The sequence below is a fragment of the Prunus avium genome, chromosome 1 (assembly GCF_965620075.1).
Source record: "Prunus avium chromosome 1, drPruAviu1.hap1.1, whole genome shotgun sequence".
Taxonomy (NCBI): Eukaryota; Viridiplantae; Streptophyta; class Magnoliopsida; order Rosales; family Rosaceae; genus Prunus; species Prunus avium.
In genome coordinates, this window is record NC_142284.1 from 46067783 (window position 1) to 46087230 (window position 19448).

General features: G+C 36.2%; 2 protein-coding genes across 2 annotated transcripts; one reads left to right on the top strand and one right to left on the bottom strand.

Annotated features, from left to right (window-relative positions):
* Positions 1-395: 395 nt before the first annotated feature.
* On the bottom strand, positions 396-9756 carry LOC110763909 (polygalacturonase inhibitor (DUF639)). Its single transcript, XM_021966805.2, has 10 exons — positions 9293-9756; positions 7970-8204; positions 7757-7843; positions 7425-7594; positions 6704-6843; positions 4801-4978; positions 4105-4699; positions 3370-3482; positions 1307-1550; positions 396-723 (listed from the first exon to the last, which is right to left on the bottom strand). The coding sequence occupies exons 1-10, from the start codon at positions 9487-9489 to the stop codon at positions 493-495; spliced, it is 2190 nt and encodes a 729-aa protein (XP_021822497.1). The 5' UTR covers positions 9490-9756; the 3' UTR covers positions 396-492.
* A 2400-nt stretch (positions 9757-12156) lies between these two features.
* On the top strand, positions 12157-14427 carry MIA40 (Cox19-like CHCH family protein). The gene is made up of 4 exons (XM_021966778.2): positions 12157-12413; positions 13100-13131; positions 13296-13421; positions 14156-14427. The coding sequence occupies exons 1-4, from the start codon at positions 12251-12253 to the stop codon at positions 14336-14338; spliced, it is 504 nt and encodes a 167-aa protein (XP_021822470.1). The 5' UTR covers positions 12157-12250; the 3' UTR covers positions 14339-14427.
* The last annotated feature ends 5021 nt before the right edge of the window (positions 14428-19448 follow it).

Genomic DNA, 19448 nt, shown 5'->3' on the forward strand with positions numbered 1-19448 from the left:
CTCGTAATAGTATCGAACTTCGTGTTGTAGTGCAGAGCTTTTTCTTTCTGTTTTGTAAGATGGCCTCCTTGGCCATCTCGTGTTTTTCGCTCTATCCTATTTGAATAATACTGTTTCTTTTAAAAAAAAAATAGTATCGAACTTCGAGCAGCACAGTTCTTTGTCATCATAGTTGATCTCGAAATAATTATTAGCTTGGTTAAATACTTTATGACAGATAGGGGACACATCGCTTTTAAGCAATGAAATTCGAATGGTTTGATATCATTTACATCATAAATTGACCTTTGCATCAATTCTATTATATTAATTAATTAATTAATTAAAAGGAATTAAAAACAAGTAAATTTATCTTCCTGCTGGATGTATGAAAGTATTTTCCCAAAAAAAAAAAGTTCTGGAAAACCACAACTCGTATATATACAAAAGGGCGCCAGCACAAATTTAAATGGAATGGAAATAGATTCAATTTGATAGCATGGTACACAATGTTTATGATTTCTTTTTCTTGTTATCATCAGGTTTAACGAGTTGAACGGGAGCTGCTGGTATCCTGACCCACCATTCTCTAATTCGCCTCACCCACCTGTCACTACTTTCTTTTCTATATGGCATTTCCCTTGTAAAAGCCTCTACAAATACTACCAGGATTATATATCTCAGAGGCACAAATGCAAACACTGCTGCCATGACAACCAGCAGTAAAACAATTCTGTCCGTTGCCTGCAGAAAGATCAATTTTGAATATGTAACACATTGGTGGGAGAGCGTAAAGCAACTCCTAATAGAAATTTAAATTCAAATGACCGATCTTATTTCAAGTTCAATCTGTTGGTGCAACCTATTGTAAATACCGACAATTCAATCTATACTACAAAATTATGAGAGCTGCACACAGAGAACTTAGGATGCAGTTTTCTTAATATATCTTTTTTCATGAATTTTACTAAAACCATGTGGAGTTATTTTAGGGTCCGAAACAAACATCCAACTATCAGTTCTGTCCAGCTAAGGACAAGTTGTCTTTTTGCCTCACGACTTGCCTGCAGAGGGAAAGGCCTTTCAAGGGCCTCCTAGAACTGAAGTTTCAAGAGAACTAGGTACCTAGTAAAGACACTTGTAATGAGGAAACTAGAAAACTATTATAAACTTATCGCACCCCCAATACCTGTGATATTGCTTCTTATGGCCAGGGGAAAAAAGTTAAACTGGCTCCAAATTCTCCCACTAAATGCACTTAGAATTATTTGTATCCTATTGTTACAAGTTTTGCCTAATGGCAAATTGGCATCGCTGTGAAACATACCTGTGGAAGAACCGCAAACAGGAGAGCTCTTAGCTTCAGGAGAACAATATTCCCAGCTCGAAGTAATGCTTCAACTTGAGTGATGGCTTCTTGCAATGTCAGCAGCTGCTCTACTGCATTTCGGTTATGGGGAGGTGTTATTTTGAATGGTTCTAATGGTCTCCCTTTGTTAAAATGCCTGCACCAGAGCATGAGAACTGCGACGAATACAAAAATTGATGGCAATATATATCCGATCCAACCCCTGTACATCAAAATCAACATAAAATTACTTCTGTCCATCCAAGCTAAAGCTAATATTTAAAAAAGAAAAAAAAAAGGGAAATATTGCTAATGTTTTGGCTTGAGAAATGTGGAAGACATAGCAAGACAAGTACTCAAAGTTTACAGGTCAATCATGATGGGATGATGATATATACCAGAAAGAAAAAACAAAGAAACCCATCTTAACTAGAATGCAAAAAAAGAACACTTGATAGTTCAAAAGAGACATCCCAAGTGTCAAAATCAAAGGGAAAGTGTAATGCTTGGGCCACACCCACATGACCCTCATATGATGTGTGTCCCCTACTTCGGACCCAAGTAATGTTTCAGTAAGTTTCCACCAAAGAGAAGATCATTTGATCATTTCTTTGGGGAGAGGAAGGCATCTTTCCCATCAATGGGGGAAGACAGCAAAAGTTATTGCTGACTGTTGGAATGGCACCAAGGATCATGGTCCAGTGGCTGGGTTATAGGTATGCCATGGTGATCTACATACCCAGTTATCCAACAGTAGGGCTTCTCTGACCTTCAAAGGAAGCAAGAATATCATAGTCCTGAACATAGGTGACCAGACACTTAAGTCACATTATTCATGATTACCATGGACACTTTAGCTTGCTTATCGATAATGCCCTAAAACCAGCTGTCTTTGACATATTGACTGGTGATGCCAAATGTCATAATTATGTTGCTTTTGCAGCATGAAAAAGAAACTTTGGCCACAAAACCTTCATTCTCAGGCAGAGGGATAGAGTTTGTTTAAGAGAAAACAGGAATTAATACCAGAGAGTGCACATATCATATTGAGTTGCATTTTCTTATAATTTCAAATGGCCCGGGCATTTTCTGTTTCCAATTTAAACCCTCTGGGAGACTTCTTTCAGCTGATGGTCTATAATCATAATCCACTGGTGAAATATCTAAAATTAGTCTGCTAAAATGAAGGCGATTTGTTGAAATCATACTTACACGAAAAGGCAGACATTCAATCTCTGCCAAACTGATTACAGTAAATCCAATTACAAGGATAACTTCATTGTTACTCAGCTAATTACAGCCATTCAGAAAAAGGACTAAAGACCTGTGAGAAATTTTTCCTGGTCCTGGCACTGGAACATCATAATAAAATTTGAAAGAAAACTAAAAAGTTTCAAACTGAATAAGTAAGTCAGACATAACCATTGTCTTGATTAGATTGGTGCATTAGGCACACCCTACTCATAAATGATAGCATTAATAGAAAAGATTTTATCAGAAGCCTTCAATAGGCTCTCAATTTGCACCACCAAATTGACAGGGCCAGTGAACTATAAAGTCCACATGGAGCATACACTCAACTCAATATAAGGGGCCCCATGCTCTACAAGTCCAGATTAACAGCCAGCCCAGTAGGGTAAGTGAAGAAATTACTAATACTCTTGGCACCAGGCATGGAAACTCCAGTCACAGACAAGTTACCTTAACATAGAGTAGCAGATTAACACCAAACACCATCAATAGGGTAATCTCAGCTCTTCTCCATTTGCAGCACCAAATTGAGAGGACCATGCAGTTATAAAGTAGAATTGTTCTCAAGCAATTAATAGGGGAACTCAACTCCTCTATATTTCCAGCACTAAACTGAGAGGGCAACTTAAGCCCAGACTGCAAAGTCCACGTGGGGACCAAAGCTCTGGCAGTCCAGGTTTAACAGCCAGCTCTCTGTTGCAAATGGAGAGGAGTATTTTCCCAGTAAAGGACAGTGGAAAATTATTAATACTCTTGGGGCCAGGCATGGAAAACTCCACTCAACAAGTTACCTTAGTATAGAGTAGCATGTGAACATCAGAAATGCCGTTGATTTACAAGGGTGTTCCCATGATGCCAAAAGTTGAACACGGGTAGCTACTTCAATAACTGGAAACAATAGTTCCTACAAGTAAAAGCCAATCATTTTTATACATAAAAACGTAGAGAACTAAACGAGTAAGCTCTACAAACCTTATATTTTCAAAAAATAACAAAATCATGAAGCCATGCACTTTTAAAGAAATAAAAACTACCGGGGGAAACAAAAACTTAGCGACTGCATATAATCTGTTTAAGTCCATCTTGTCTCTATCCACATTATAATATGGGGTTCTATTAAAGCAGAAACAAACAACCAAGTATAACGAAAAGATATCAGAGAATTTAGCCATAAGAAGCTGTTTTTGCATCAATACAGCTTGCTCGAAGTACTGCACTGGTTCAATGGACTTTTCTATTCTTTGGTTGAGCACAATACACTTATCACCTGTTCAAGATCAGATTTAGCAGCTCCGAGCCTGAAGAAGGAAAAATTCCTTCATCCTTCCCCATCTATTAAGAGCAAAATAAATATAATATGTCTCACAAACTAGAAGCAATATAAACAGATTCATCCTTAAAAGGCACTTTTATAGATTTCTATGCTCTTTTTGTTTCTCCCTAATATTATTATTACTAATTGAAAGAATGGTAAGAGTTACATTGGCTTTGAAAACCAAATTTAACATGTGAAACTGAAAACCCACCTTCATTATAGCAACATTTGTATCAATCCCATCCACCTTCACCTGTTCCACAGTTGCCTGTGCAGCTTCAGCCCTCCCTGTGTCCAGTAGTGACTGTTTTACTGCCATTTCCAAGGGATTAATCTCACCAACACAAACATCTCCTACTATTATTGCTTCTCCCTCAAGGTTTCCTTCTTTTTCTAATATAAAGCCAAGTTGAGTAAGTGCTATAAGTGAAACTGGAGAAAGTTTTGGCTGCCGTTTTGCATAAGGACTCCCAGAAACATCATGTTGGGAAGCACTGGAATTCAAAAGAGCCAACCGACTTGACAAAGTTTTTAAAATCAAGTCGCCCCCTGGAAGACTTTCAGCAAGGTTAAAAGCAAGTAAGGTTTTATAATGGGATGAAAAGAAGTGGAAGGCTTCTCTAACTGCACGATATCGACAAATGCCTAGAATAGCTCTTGCCATTACTTCTGATTTCTTAGTCTCTTTAAAATTGTTTTTCCGAATAAACCTGTGTGCACGCAAGATCTCAAGACAAATATCCAACCAATAGTCCCGGCGAGAATTGCCTTTGAACTCAGGAAATTCCAAATAAACTGGCTCTGCCCTGTAAATAAATTATAAAAGAGTTAAATCAAAAAATGGGTGAGCTCATGATCATATTAAGTAAATAAGTTCCATACAGGCTACATGGGTTGTATAGCATACATAGATGTTGATTTGTACATAATTGCTTTGTCGAAAAGACGAGCACCCAATGGTCCAGTCAATTCAGGTTTTATGACCTGCTTCATATCTGTTGCCAGATCGTACCTAACAGCTTTTTCATACAAACCAACTCCCAATGATTCAAAGTACAGTGCAGAATTGGTCAGTGTCAACCGCCCTAGATAAAAAGAGATTGGATGAATAACACATTCCAAGTTTATATAATGCGAAAAAAAGAAGAAGAAGTTATTAGAGCCTGCTATAATTGACAATATGACCTGAAATAGTCAGGCCTGCTTTGAAAATGTTTTCAGGAAAAAGAACATAAAGAATCTGTTAAAAATATTAAAAATTTAAAAAGTGGGAAAGGTATCCTAATCTATATGATGCAGATCTGGTTTTAAGTTTTAACCAGCCAACCCAGTACAAGAGATATTTTGAAGACCACCTGGTGAAATCATGTTATAAAGATAAACAATATCACCAAATAAACTGGTTCTTTCTGAATTAAAAAAGAGGGGGAGGAAAGGAGGGGGGAGGGGGTGAACTTAACCATACCCTCTGAACTTTGACTCGCTATACCCCTTACCTTCTCTTCTTCTTTATTTTCTTTTCATGAATTCAAATCTGAGACTTCTGATGCTTCAAATGTGAAGAACCCAGTTCAATCTTTGTTCATATAGAAATATATATACACATATATATAGGAATTGATGGATTCTGAAGCAACTTGGAGCTGTGGAGTACTTTGATGAAAAATTAAAGTGAAAGGAATCCACATGGATATGGTTATAAATGCTCAAAACCAACAAAATGGGTAAGGAATATGGTATCCCAATATTCACTCACAACAAAGACGAAGATGAAAGAGATTAAACTATCACTTGGCCCCGAGGGGTTCTTGAAAAATCACTCCCATTCCTCATTAAAGATGAAGAAGACTCGGGCAGTGATAGTTTCTGGGAGGCGCGTCTCGACGAATGGGAGTGAAGAGATTAAACTATCATTGCTTGAGTCTTCTTCATCTTTAATGAACGGGACATGAAAAGTTTAAACAACATATTTCACTCCCACTCCTCATTAAAGATGAAGAAGACTCAGGCAGGCGCCTCTTGACGAATAGAACACTACCTTGGAAAACTCTTTGAGAGGATCCACCGCTCCATTTTCTCTGACCAAATTGAGAAAGGGAGGCGGAGAAGAGAGAGAGGTGTATCAAAGTGCACCAACATACCCGTGCCCAATCACCGCTCATGTGACACCCACACCCAACCGAGAAAATGTAGATGGCATACCAAGCGATAGGAAGCCGGAGAAGGTCAAGACCGAAGTGTTGAATTTTAATTCTCTAGTTGATCTTGTTTTTTGATGGACTCCGATGTTATGCAAACAATTGGGGTGATGATATGAAAATATGCAGAATAGTAATGAAGGAGAAAGTAAACATGAGTCATGACACACAAGCACAAAGAATTTTTCATTGAGGTTCGGCTAACTTTCCCAATGTCCTCGTGTGATCTCTATTGGGAGAATCAGTACCACTATGGAGAAGGACAGGTGATTACAAGGACTTATTGAAACCCCTATGCTGACCCCTAAACCTTAACCTGTGTCTGAGCCACATGTAGGCATGTATTTGGTGTGAATGAATCACCATCTTTACATGAAAAACACATCTGGCGTAATCTTCATATATATTTTATTGGCACCCACGAAAGAACAAAGTTAATAATCTGTATAGGAAATCCAAAAGGTTTGGGTTTTATCACATAATCAGTAGACCAATTCCAAGGTTTAGTCATGTCTCATAACTGTATCATCTCTACAATTTGTGGTTTTGAAAACTGAATTTACTTGATGCAATAATATCTTGATGTGTTCGTTCAGGAGTACAATCACTTACCAGGCCACAGAGATATACCAATATGTTGCAGCACTGGTTGAGTGGGAACCGTACCATCAACATCAAGGACCATTTCTCCCTCTGTGAGCTGAAGGTTTCCAATGGAAGAGGTCAATGCATTTTTGGAAGCCTTAATAACCCTGCAGAGGAGCCATATGAATATATATTTTATTAAATTGATAGAGCTGTTTATAGCATTAGAGATACAAAGAAAAAACAACAGGACAAGAAGCAATAACACGAAAGAACACACACATACACACAAACTTTTAGCTATATAGTCCACATGCCACCTGGACAGATGCATACAGTGCACACATGAGTGAGAGAGACAGACAGACAGACAGAGAATTGTCTACAACCAAACCATAAACTAAAATTATAGAGGAGAAATAGAGAATTCATTTCTTACTAGCAAAGTATACACCATTTTAGATCATCACAAGGTGTAGCGCATGCATGGCCCAACCCAGACGATTGCACCATTTTGAGCAAACATATTTTATAAATGATTTGCATGTATAGCACACAAAAAAAGTATGTTTGGAACTAGGGCGGGATACATACGGGTTATGCATGCTCCAGATTTAAGTTAGCATTCAATGATAGAACATGCCCCTAGGATTTAAACTTACATGTGATTTGGGTTTACAGTTTCACTACAAAAAGGAAAGGAAATGGAAGTCACACAAATGACAGCAATCAAGGACCAAAATAATACTTGTCGAGGCTTCGTATGTATTTGTCATATACAAGGAAATGAAGCCGGTGGCCTGAAGAACTTGTGAGTGCATCATAAAGATTGTGGACAGTTATTATATCTGCAACAGCGGCACAAGCAGGAGCTATTCGTGCAAAGGCCTCTAGCCCAACAGTTTTCTTGTCATCAACCTGAAGGTGAAAGCCCCCAAAAAAGAAATAGTTCTTGAAAGTAGCAACTAAAAATGACTAAATAATTTGAAATTAACCCATTCTACGCACAAGGGTCCATAACATGGGTACAATGTGCTACTTGCAGAAAGGAAACAAGGCAACTGATAAATAAAAAAGTACCTGCACAGCCATATTTGTAGAACTTGAATAAAAAAGTGACCAGCCATCTTCGTCCTCTAAGTCCTGGTTACTGCAAGAAGCAGTTTCCTACAGTTGAAGATTGTTCACAAAAATAGAAGATCAAACTTAGGACCAACACTTTAGAGTTTCTGACCAATTATTGGGAAACAATAAATTTTTAAAATCTTAAATAACAATGAGGGGCTGCCTCACTTTGTCTTGTGGTTTACTCTCAACACTGGGTGACTCCCATGCAAGCATCATATCAAATGTCATACGACGGAACTCCTTGTCACTCAAATAATCTGGGCGACAACTCACTATATGGAGTGCTTGATATGAGCAAAATTCCAAAAAATTCCTAGCATAAGTCAAAAGTTCCTTAACACTCTCAGGCAGCTGTGTGTCAAAATGATGCTGTAATTCTTCAGTAGGAATTTGAAGAATCCTGCAGCAGCATGAAATGCATTGAGCTTCAAGATTACTAGGAGACAGATTGCTATAACAGTTGGGGAGAGTATATGCAAAGGGACATAATGCAGATGTATACAGATGTCACCAGGAGATCATGGTTAGACAATAAAGCAATACAGAGCAGTACATGCTCACTATCTTAAGAAAATCTATGGATTTCATTAATGTAATGCTTAGCGTTTGATGAAGATGATGATGACAATAGTAATAGTGGCAGAAGTAGTAAAAGGGAACATTTATTGTACCTTTTTTTTCTTTTTATAATGCAAACGGAAAAATAACAAGAAAAAATGGTTAGTTACTCTACCGAAAGTGCAGGTACAAGTTATGGAGTATCTGTAAAAAATGGTTTTAACTAAGCCAACTTCTGTTGTGCACTGGGATTTGAAGATGTAGTTGACATAGTGCAATACCATTAAGCAATCAAAGATAAAAAGCATCAAAGCATCCATTTGGTTATGATGCAAAAAATTTCGGAAACATCTTTTCCTTCTCCATGTGAAGGCACTCTCCAGGCATAACAAAGTAAAGGGAAAAGTAGTTTCGATGTTCCAAAGCGACCCAATATTAGGAGAAAGAAATTATGGGGACGTGCAATGTTTTAAAAGGCATAAGAGACAGATTTAGATGGCTTGGAGTTTGATGTAAGATTGCATGTAATCCAGCACACAACGAATCGAAATCAAGGAGGAGGTATTCAGATACACAATTTGTAACATCCAGACAACGTAATGTGTTATGAAACACCCAGCATTCTTAAAATCAAGGAAAATTTATTAAGACATTCACAGCCGCATTTTTTTTATATACAATTGACAAAACAAACAAAGCCCGTATGTGGTGCTGGTTCTTAGACTTAGAACGTAGCACAAAATGAAAAACAACTGCGACCCATATGACATGCATGTAAAGGGAATGAAAGCAATCTTTGTTTCTCGATCTAATGTAAAAGAAAATAAATACGCAAACCAATAGATATAAATGAATGAAGATGAGGAAAATAAAGGCGGTGTATACATATGCAGATATGAGAACACAAAAAGAGGGGAGAAAGAGAATGACTTGGAACAGCGGGAGACGACGGAATTGGCCAAAGTAGAGAGCTGAGGAATGGGTTTTGGAGAATTGACAGCGGAGGAAGGGGAGTCTTGGTCATCTCCATTGGACTTGTTGCGGCTGAAAAGGGATTTCAGGGACTTATGATGGCTTCTCGTCGTCGTCAAGAAACCGTCCAACATTCCCAACTTCACATTCTCCATGATTTTATTTATTTTATCTTCTTCTTCTTCTTCTTCTTCTCATCGACATAATTATCTAAATGATATCATCATATCATATCATCCTTGACAATGCCGACGTTTCTTGCTTTGTTTGCAGATACCTCCTCCGTCCCTCTTCCCTTTCCCACACTTTCCTTCTTTTTCCTTCTCGATGTCTTTTTTATTTTATTTTAAATTGTAACCAAAGTTTAGCTTGGAGCCTACACGAAGGGACTTCAACACTATACGCGACGGGGTTCGGACACTCTGCTTATGTCTAAGAATCTAGTGTACGGTCTAATCGAATGAAAAATGATATTAACTTGCAGACCGAAGGGTTTAGGTTCAAATTTATACGACATCATAATTGTGTGTGTGTGATAAATCTCTATACCCTGTAATTTAGACTATCGATTATACATTAAAGAAAATTTTCAGATGTTTAAAAGATTGACAATGTATATCTATTTTTAGAGTTTTATTTGTATTGTTATGACTTGGTTTTTTTAAGCTTTATTTATTTTTTAGGAGTTTACACTCTTAGTTGGGATGCTTATGACAGAGTTTCTTCGATCATGTGTAATCGTTAGTGGAGGAGCCCGAGATTGTCTTAATTTTGATGTTAAATCACTCCGTTATTGTAATTGCACTTTGTGACTAGTTTGTATTGGCATTTTATAACTAATGCATTTTTTGGTTGAATTATAAATGCAATTCCAAAATTTCTCACCAAAAAATAATTGACAATGTGTGCAAAACACTCTGTTGCATTCTACATTATTTATCACCATTGGTCTTGAATTTTTCATAAGTTTTCATTTGAGTCTTTCAACTTACATTTTTTTGGTTTACATATTAGTTTGATCCTTTTGAATCTGATCGCGTTTCGTCAAAATCTTCGTTAAATTTGATCACCTCACCAACTTTGAGGGGTATTTTAGTGAAAATATAATGTATCTACTTATAACACTAAATCTCACGCATTTTGCTCAATAAATAATAGATGCTCTCCTTAATGCACCTTAATGTGAAATCCCAATTTGAGAAAATAAAGTGTGAGTTTTAGGACTAAAATGAATTATATTTAGATAAAAATAAACCAACGATGACAAGAGACAAAATTTATCAAAAGTTTTGTCGAAATGTGACGTCATGGACCAAATTGATATGTAAATCAAAAAATGAAGGACTATATTGATTGATTTGAGGGTTTGACGACTAAAGGATGACTTTTAATACATCGGGTTGAGCGATGACAACTCTTAATCACTTCAATTACAACTTACAAGTCCCATACTATTTCTCTCATATTATGATAAATAACATAATGAGAGAGATACGAAGAAGGGGCAATACAACCATGTAGGGAAGTGTTCAAGCAAAACAGGGGTTAGCTTTCAAAATTTTATTATTTTATTTTGAGATTGAGAATTTCAATTCATTTATTTCAGATGTGGGCTTTACAACTCATCTCTAGGACAAAATTACTAATATACTTCTTTCACGTCATCAATTTTGGGATAGAGTTGACGGCAAAGTGGAAAGTGACACACCAAACATTGGTAAGGAGGCAAAGTGGGTCACTTTAATTTTTATAGGGGACAAGGTAAGATTTAACCAATGTTTCAGGGTCACTGTAATAATTAAGCCTTTATTTAAAGAGATATTTCATATAATAAAAAAAAAGATATTTAGTCATATACCCATTCTTGGCACTAATAATATAGATAAACCCTATATCATTTAATTTCTATAAATAAACTCAAGAAAAAACCAAAAAATGATAGTTGGCCCTATTGAATTTAATTTTGATTATTAAATTACTATCCTATTTAGTATTTTGGGTTTTTTTATGAGGTTTTAGGGTTAGGCTTGTTTTAAGAAATTGATGGCAGTTTTGTAATTTATAAGAAGTTAAAAGCCTTTTTGTTATGTTGTAAATAGGGTTTAGGTGTTTTTCTAAAGTCCATTTTATATATTGTATTTTTATAATTTGGACCCCTATATTTGGATCCTTTAAACAAGAGGTCCTGGGTTCGATCCCAAGCGCTTGCGAATAGAGCAGACTCTATTGGGAGAGGTCCCTGCTTTGCGCCTGACCGTACCTCGAGGGATTTAGTCTCTGCAGTCGCGCGGGGATACCCTGGGAAACCGAAACATTCAAAATACTAGAAAATGTCATTGGTTAATCCAAACATTAAGAATCAAAATTATTAATTAAATGAGGATAATATGGTAAATTCACACTTTTTCATATTAAAAAAATTAAAAATAAAAGAAAAATCAGATAATAAATCCTATTTTTATGGAACACAACTACCCATTATCTTTTTTAATTCTAAAATAAATTTAATTTTTTTTTGAAGAAAAAGTCTATCGCAGGCGCGGAAGCGCGTGCGGAGAGACTAGTCTCCTTTATTTAATGGGAGTTTCACTAAAATACCCAAAATGGGGGCTGAAATTATAAAAATACCAAACACCCAAAACACTTTATAAACATACCCAAAATCCATAATTACACACACTCAAAACCCATTTATAAACACACCCAAAAAATATACAATTGTTGATTGTGGGGTTGATTTTGGGTATGAATTAGGGGGTAAACCTGAGGACAGGCCCAACCCTTTCCTTATAAAAGAAACAAGAGAAATGATAAATATTGGGTGGGCTAGGAAGCCTAGTTTATGGGCTATCAGCTGGATCAGAAAACACGTAGGATTTGAGCGGGCTACGATCTCTTGGTTGGTTGTCTCGATCCATGACTTTATTAACTGGAAGATTGCTGCTCATTGTAGTAGCAGAGACGGAGAATATGGGTCAAGTTCAAAGCGAGGCAGCCACAGTGGACCAACAAGGCCACTGGGTCTCCTCTGCTGTACCAGCTTCTCCCTCCTTTTCTTCCATGGACTCTCTTGTCGCAGGTACCTCTCTCTCTGTCTCTCTGTCTCTCTCTCTTTCTCTTTCTCTTTCCGATCTCTGTAAATTTTTGTATTATACAGCGTTTCTTGTCACCGTCTCTAGTTTTGAACTGTTTGATGATGTGATAATCATTTTCGATTTCTGATTGTGATTTGATAATAAAGGGTGACTTCTATTGTCCTTCTATCCTCATTTATGCGGAATTTGTAATCATTTTCGATTTCTGATTGTGATTTGATAATAAAAGGTGACTTATGCCGAATTTGTAGGAATTGATTTATTATAGCAATATGAATATTTGCGGAATAAGTCCTTTATGTAAAATTTTCACTTTGCCATATCATCTAGGAAAGACAACCATAGGCCACCTATAGACCAAAATCTTGCAACAGACGAAACTCTTATTACAACCCTTTGCATGATTAGTGGAACAAAAAAGTTGGATCCTTTCTTTCATTTAACATAAGTTTTGCAACTGATTTCGCACACTAGTAAGTAGACAAAGTTTTCTTTAATTTTGCCCCTACACCCTCCTGTATAATGTTTTACTCTGAGACCACTATGTTAGGGTTAGGGTGTTTTCAGCTCGTATTATAGTATTCGAATCAATCCTTAATTTTTCGAACATTGTTTCTTTCACCATCTGCTAGTTAATACCTGACATTCCTGCCATGTTGTGCATTTTCAGAAGCTGCTGCATATGGCAATGATGGGAATGAGGTTGGTCCATTTTAAAGACAAACTTGTTTCTGCTGAAGGGGCGGGTGGGGTATTTGTAGGTCATAGGTTTATTAACTTATAAAAGTTACGGTGGACATTTGTTTTCGACTTCCTTTTTAATTAAGTTTGGCTGTCTTAAAGGAGTCGAACTATGCATTTTGCAGTCTCTTGATGCCAAGGCTCAGAAGGCACTGGAATGCCCTTGCATAGCTGACTTACGAAGTGGCCCTTGTGGGCTTCAGTTTGCAGATGCTTTTGTCTGTTATCTTAAGAGTACGGTGGAAGAAAAGGTAACGTCCAACTATTACTAAATAAAATTTCTGGGCTCCTTGTTGTGCAAACAGGCACAAGCACAACTATCAACTCTTATGTATCTCATGCTGGCATATTATTCCGCATATTTATCAACTCTTATTTACCTACTTGAATGTGATGTAACATGTAACAGAATATGTCATAACTAGAAGGTATCATGATGACAAAAGAAAAGGAAAAGAAAGTAAAATTAGAATGCCCGAACCAAATTGCCTCAAAATTGGAGTTGGTACTAGGACATGCTTCTAAAAACTATCGCTTTTGGCCTAAATTTCAGACTCTCAGCTTATAGTAATCTTAAAATGGAAAATACATCCATTTGGTTTGATTTAATGGTCCATCCAGCCACCAAAGAGACTGGAGATCAAGAGTAAATTTTGAGAAGACATTTTTCATGTTTCACTCTCTCTTTTCTTCCCTTTTGCCAAATGACAAATTCTTGAAATTTGATCTTTGCCAATTTTGATTATGGTGTGAAATAGATTCTATGGCTTGGTTAGTTACTATGTTGATATTCTATCTACTGATAATGTAATCAAGTGGATGGTCATAAGTTGGAAATCCATAAAGTTTACTGTCATCAGATGGTTCTGTTTGAGGTGGAAGTAAATATATAAATTCTAATAACTATTGCTATTGAATCTCTGAATTCTCCCCGAGTGTAATTAACATGAATGCTTTTTCATTTTCCTTTTTTTTTTCTTTGTAGGGATCAGATTGCGTGCATCCATTTGTAGTTTTGCAGAAGTGTATTAAAGCTAATCCTCATGCCTTTTCGAAAGACGTTTTAGAAGAAGATGAAGTTAAGAAAGAGGAAAAGCTGACACAGGATTACAAAATCACCCCCCCAAATTGGGCCAGGGAACCTCCAAGTCCAAAATCCAAGCTTTAGGAGAAAGATCTAAACTTCATTTTTATTTCCCTCGCAACAAGCAGTAGTCATTGAATTTTTTATTATAAATAAAGTTGGCCTTCACTGGAGATGCTCAAGCAGGTTTTTGGAATGATTCTTCAGCATTCTTCCACACATATATTTGATCTAAAAGTAAGAATCCGAAAGTTGAAGCTATTTACCGATTTATTAAAGAGATGGGGGAAGCTGATCATATCTTTACAAGTACGAGTGAACTTGTAATCGTAGGTGGTTGTGTGATTGTAAAATAACTGACGGTTTTTATCTTTACTTTTAAAAAAATAAATAGTATAGCCGCACGGCTATATCCTTTAAAAATAATATATTTAAATAGTATAGCCGCGCAGCTATCCTCTTTGAATATATTATAGTTAAACAGTACCGCCGCCCGGCTATACTCTTTTAAAAAAATAAAAATAAAACCCGAGTATAGCCGCTGGACATATTATATTTAAATAGTACAGCCGCGCGACTATACTATTTATTTAAAAAATAAAAAATAAAACCCAAGTATAGCCGCACGGCTATACTCTTTAAATACCCTTTTTTTCGTTTTAATTTTTTTCATCCATCTGCCAAGTTGTAGAAAAGGGGCAAACACTCGTTTGGGACTACTTCTCTAGGAATTACTTCTGCTCATAAGCACTTCTAACAAAAGCGCTTTTATTATAAAAATCTTGAATTTTCATAAAAAAAAATTAAAGTGCTTCGTGGAAAATCACTTTGGAGTGCTTCCTGAAGAAGCACATAGCAGGTGCTTCTCCAGGAGGCGCTTCTATGACCCAGAAGCACTTCTAAACTTTTCTGACAAATGCTGTTACAAGCCCTTTTAGTTATCATAAACGCTTTTGGCCCTTCCAAAAGCACTCCCAAATTGGCCCGAAGTATAATGAAAAAAAAAAAATAGACAGTAAGTTTGATGAAGTACAACACCCATATGATCACAAAGCCTCAACATACAACAAATCAAATTTTATGATGACAATTACGGATTACCCAATTGAAGCAAATGATTCAATTTCTGGATTCTAACAGCGTAACTATTCATGAAGCACGAAACTTACTTAATGCAGTGCAGGAAAAAATACAACCAAAAAGTAATATGAAGTGCTCAGAGAAATCCAACTAGCATAGATAAAAAGGAAAACATGATCAAACATTCATGAAACCCAGAACTGAAATTAGAGCGTTACCTAAGAAGAAAAGGAATAGCAGGGTGTCTCGCAAGTCTTGTTCATGCTCTAGCAAAGTTAGAAACTAAAGTAAAACCATCTGCTGATGCCAAAAAAACAAACGAAAATTAGGTGAGCAAAAGCAGAGATGGAGAGAAAAGGAAACTTGTTATTTTTGGGAGAGAGACCATGAATAAAAATCAAATTCTATTCCTCTGTTTCAGTTTGCTAAAAAAGAAAACATCCGTACAAAAACCTGCAATGAAAAATGGATCAAAGCCTCTGTAAATTCTAGTCCCTCCAAATTGAAAATTATCAGACCGTAATCAACAAATCAACAATTGAAGATTATCAAACCCTAGTCAACAATTTAAATGACCGTACAATACATACGGAGTCCAAATTCTAGTTCATACAATCTCTTGGAAGTCTTGCTTTGCTTCCTCAGCCCCTGCCAAAGTGTCAAATGTACTTCACATTGCTGTTAACATCAAAACAATTGTATTACACCAAAATGGGAATTTATTGAAGAAAATAAATTGTGGAAAAACAGAGAGAAGAGAAAATCCAAACTTGTAAAAATGTGCAATTCAAACAGCCATAAATAATTTCAAAAGAAACAACAGCAAAACAATTGCAATACACTAAACACGGAAATGGTAATTGCATGGCTGATTCTTAAAGACGTCCTTAAAGCTCTTGCAATGAGTCATCCTTGAAATTTTTCAGGGTGTCTGGAGTGATTAGTGTTGAAAAATGTAGGTTGTAAAGTTTTTCTTAGTGTTTAACCCAATCATGTAATACACTGTATGCATAAAATAAAATAAAAGTTTTGTATTGAACAAAAAGTTCAAAACTTTAAGCACAAAAATATATATATATATATATATATATATATATATATATATATATATATATATATAAACACAACATCTACTATTAAAAATTCAAAAATTCACCAGAGAGAGAGAGCGATGTGAAATGTTGAAGAATTAGGCAGAATTGGAAGAAGAAAAAGTAGTAGTAGTAGTAGCGTACCAAAAGTACAGACTCGTCCAATATCAGTACTCCTACAGCACCACCCACTCCCGCCATCTCTACTTCTCTCTCTTTCTCTCTAAATATAATAGCAATGGAAGAAGGAACGAAATGTGGAGAAACTGATTTGGGCAAACTGAAAGGAGTTGTGCCTTTCTGATGAGGCATCTTAATCAAGAGAACAGTTACTCTAGTATAGCCGAGCGGCTATACTCTTTGCCGCTCGGCTATACTATTTATTAAAAATTAAAAATAAAAAACGCAAAGTGTAGCCGAGCGGCTATACTCTTTGAATATACAGTACAGCCGCGCGGCTATACGCTTCGAAAATATTATAATTAAACAGTATAGCCGCCCGGCTATACTATTTATTAAAAATTAAAAATAAAACCCAAGTATAGCCGCCCGGCTATACCCCTTAAATACCTTTTTTTTTCATTTAATTTTTTTTGTTTGTTTATCGATAAGAATAGTTTGGAGCATTATCCATTACTATTCGGCCGTTGCCTAAGTCTTTATTGTCCCCTTTTTAGTTTTTATTTGTATAAAGAATTTAGCATTTTCTTGTTTAATACTCGTATTATATACGTACATACGTATTTTTCAATAATACTTTTGTTTTTTTGTACACATCTTAAAGACTCGGTAAAATACACGTTTTTTAAAAAGCAAACATATAATACACTTATTGTACACGTACGTATGCATTTTTCATGTTTAATACACGTATTTTTTACAAATAAACTAAACATATGTTTTATGTTAGATTCATATATTTCATTAATAACTATTCATGAATACTCTAGTTTATGTATGCACTTGCTTACAGTTCGTGCATCATTTATAGCTATATTAAGGGTGGCTTGTACCCTTAATATGATATGCCAATTCTCAACTTCAATATAAACTAAATATCTCTATTTTTGACTATGTTTTTCTCTCATTGTGGATTCAAGGTACACTTCCTTATTGAAAATGTAGATTTTCTTCTAGTTTACGCTTCTGTACTGCATCGGTTGGCATTAGAGCCAAGTTATTCCTTGGTTTGATGGCTAACCCTCACAACGGTTGCAATCCTCCTAATGGCAATGAACGTGAGGGAGAGGCTCTTACAAGAGTCGAATTCATAGAATACCAAAATCAAACTCAGCAAATGTTGTATGATATTCAAGCAGCTTGTGAGGTTGGTAATGGATCCAAATAACAACGTTCGAGGTCCTATGCTATGCCTCAACGTGTTCATCATTAAGATCAACGTCAAGATTTGAGTGACGAATCCAGTGGCGATGAAGAATATGAAGAGGATATATATATTCGGAGGAATGGAAGGAGAAAATGATCAACCAAGGCGTAATAATCGTGGACCTAATAGAGACTATCAAATGAAGACTGATTTACTTGTCTTCAATGGGCAAATTCATATTGAGGATTTCTTGGATTGGTTGAATGAGGTAGAGAGATTCTTTGAATACATAGAGATTCCTGAAGAAAAGAAAGTCAAGGTTGTTGCTTACAAGCTAGAAGGTGGAGCTTCTACATGGTGGGAGCAGTGCAAATTTCACGTATGCGACAAAGAAAGGCTCCAGTACGATATTGGATGAAGATGAAGTGACTATTAAAAGTAAGATTTTTACCTCCTGATTATGAACAAGTCATTTTTCAACAATACCAAAATTGCAAGTAGGGGAGTAGGACCGTTCAGGAATATACAGAAGAATTATACAGGTTATCCTCATGCAATGATCTTAAAGAGACGGAGGCATGCATAACAAATAGCAAGGTATATTGGTGGCTTATGCTGGGCTGTTCAAGATAAAGTTAATATGCAAATCGTGTATACTGTGGTAGAAGCTGTCAATCTTGACACAAGAGTCGAAGCGCAGTTGGATAGAGCAAGGAATCAAACATCATGGAGTTGTCCATCTGATTCGTTACACCCAATGGCAAACAAAGGAAAGCAAGCTTCCACGACACAACAAAATGGAAAGTTTTCTGAGTTTGGAGGCAGCAGTGACTCCTCGAAGTATACAAATATGTCGCGAAAAGATGTTTCACAAGATATTTATGCAAAGCCCAGAGGAGACAAGTGTTACAGATGTGGGCAAACTGGGCATTTCTCCAACCAATGTCCTAAAAGGCGTTTGGTAAATTTTGCAGAAGCAGAAGATGAGGATGAAGAACATCTTAATGATCTAGAAGACCCCACATTCACTTACAAAGAAGATGAAGTGATTCGAGAAGATTGACTCCTAAACATGAGGAACCACCCGAGCGACACAATATTTTCAAGACTCACTGCACTGTGAATCAGATCATTTGTGATTTGATCATCTATAGCTATATTAAAGGTGGCTTGTACCCTTAATCTGATATTCTAATTTTCAACTTCAATATAAACTAAATATCTTTCTGCGAGAGTGTGTTTTTCTCTCCTTGTGGATTCAAGGTACACTTCCTAATTGAAAACGTAGATTTTCTTCTAGTTTACACTTTTGTGTTGCATCACTTTCCCACGATGGGGGCGAGTTTTGTGGGGGGTTGCTTTTTTATTTGAATTTTTTTTTTCTCCTGAAAAGGCCAATTTTTGTGGGTTACTTTTTAGTTTTATTTTATATTTTATAGAGTATTTACTAAACTACCCATAAAGTTTGAATATAAAATTTTGCTTAGTCTTTGGTTATTTTTTTGTTTCAGGGGTGTTTGTGTCAAGTGGATTTTTTTTCCGGTGAAGCATGTGACCCCAACTGTTTTTAACCTCCCTTTTTTTTTTTTTTGGACGAAATGTTTTTAACCACCCTTTATAATAGTAGAGATGCTAGTGGTTGAAAAAAAAAAGACGGTTTACAGAGGCTTTGCATTGTAAAAATAAAAACTACCAA

Excerpts from the sequence above, each read along its gene's own strand:
- MIA40 (XM_021966778.2), top strand. The coding sequence starts at position 12,251 with ATGACTTTATTAACTGGAAGATTGCTGCTCATTGTAGTAGCAGAGACG. Across the intron at positions 12,414-13,099 it reads CATGGACTCTCTTGTCGCAG|AAGCTGCTGCATATGGCAAT; the intron begins GTACCTCTCTCT and ends GTGCATTTTCAG. Across the intron at positions 13,132-13,295 it reads ATGGCAATGATGGGAATGAG|TCTCTTGATGCCAAGGCTCA; the intron begins GTTGGTCCATTT and ends TGCATTTTGCAG.
- LOC110763909 (XM_021966805.2), bottom strand. The coding sequence starts at position 9,489 with ATGGAGAATGTGAAGTTGGGAATGTTGGACGGTTTCTTGACGACGACG. Across the intron at positions 8,205-9,292 it reads GTCGTCTCCCGCTGTTCCAA|GATTCTTCAAATTCCTACTG; the intron begins GTCATTCTCTTT and ends ATGCTGCTGCAG. Across the intron at positions 724-1,306 it reads TGTTTGCGGTTCTTCCACAG|GCAACGGACAGAATTGTTTT; the intron begins GTATGTTTCACA and ends ATCTTTCTGCAG.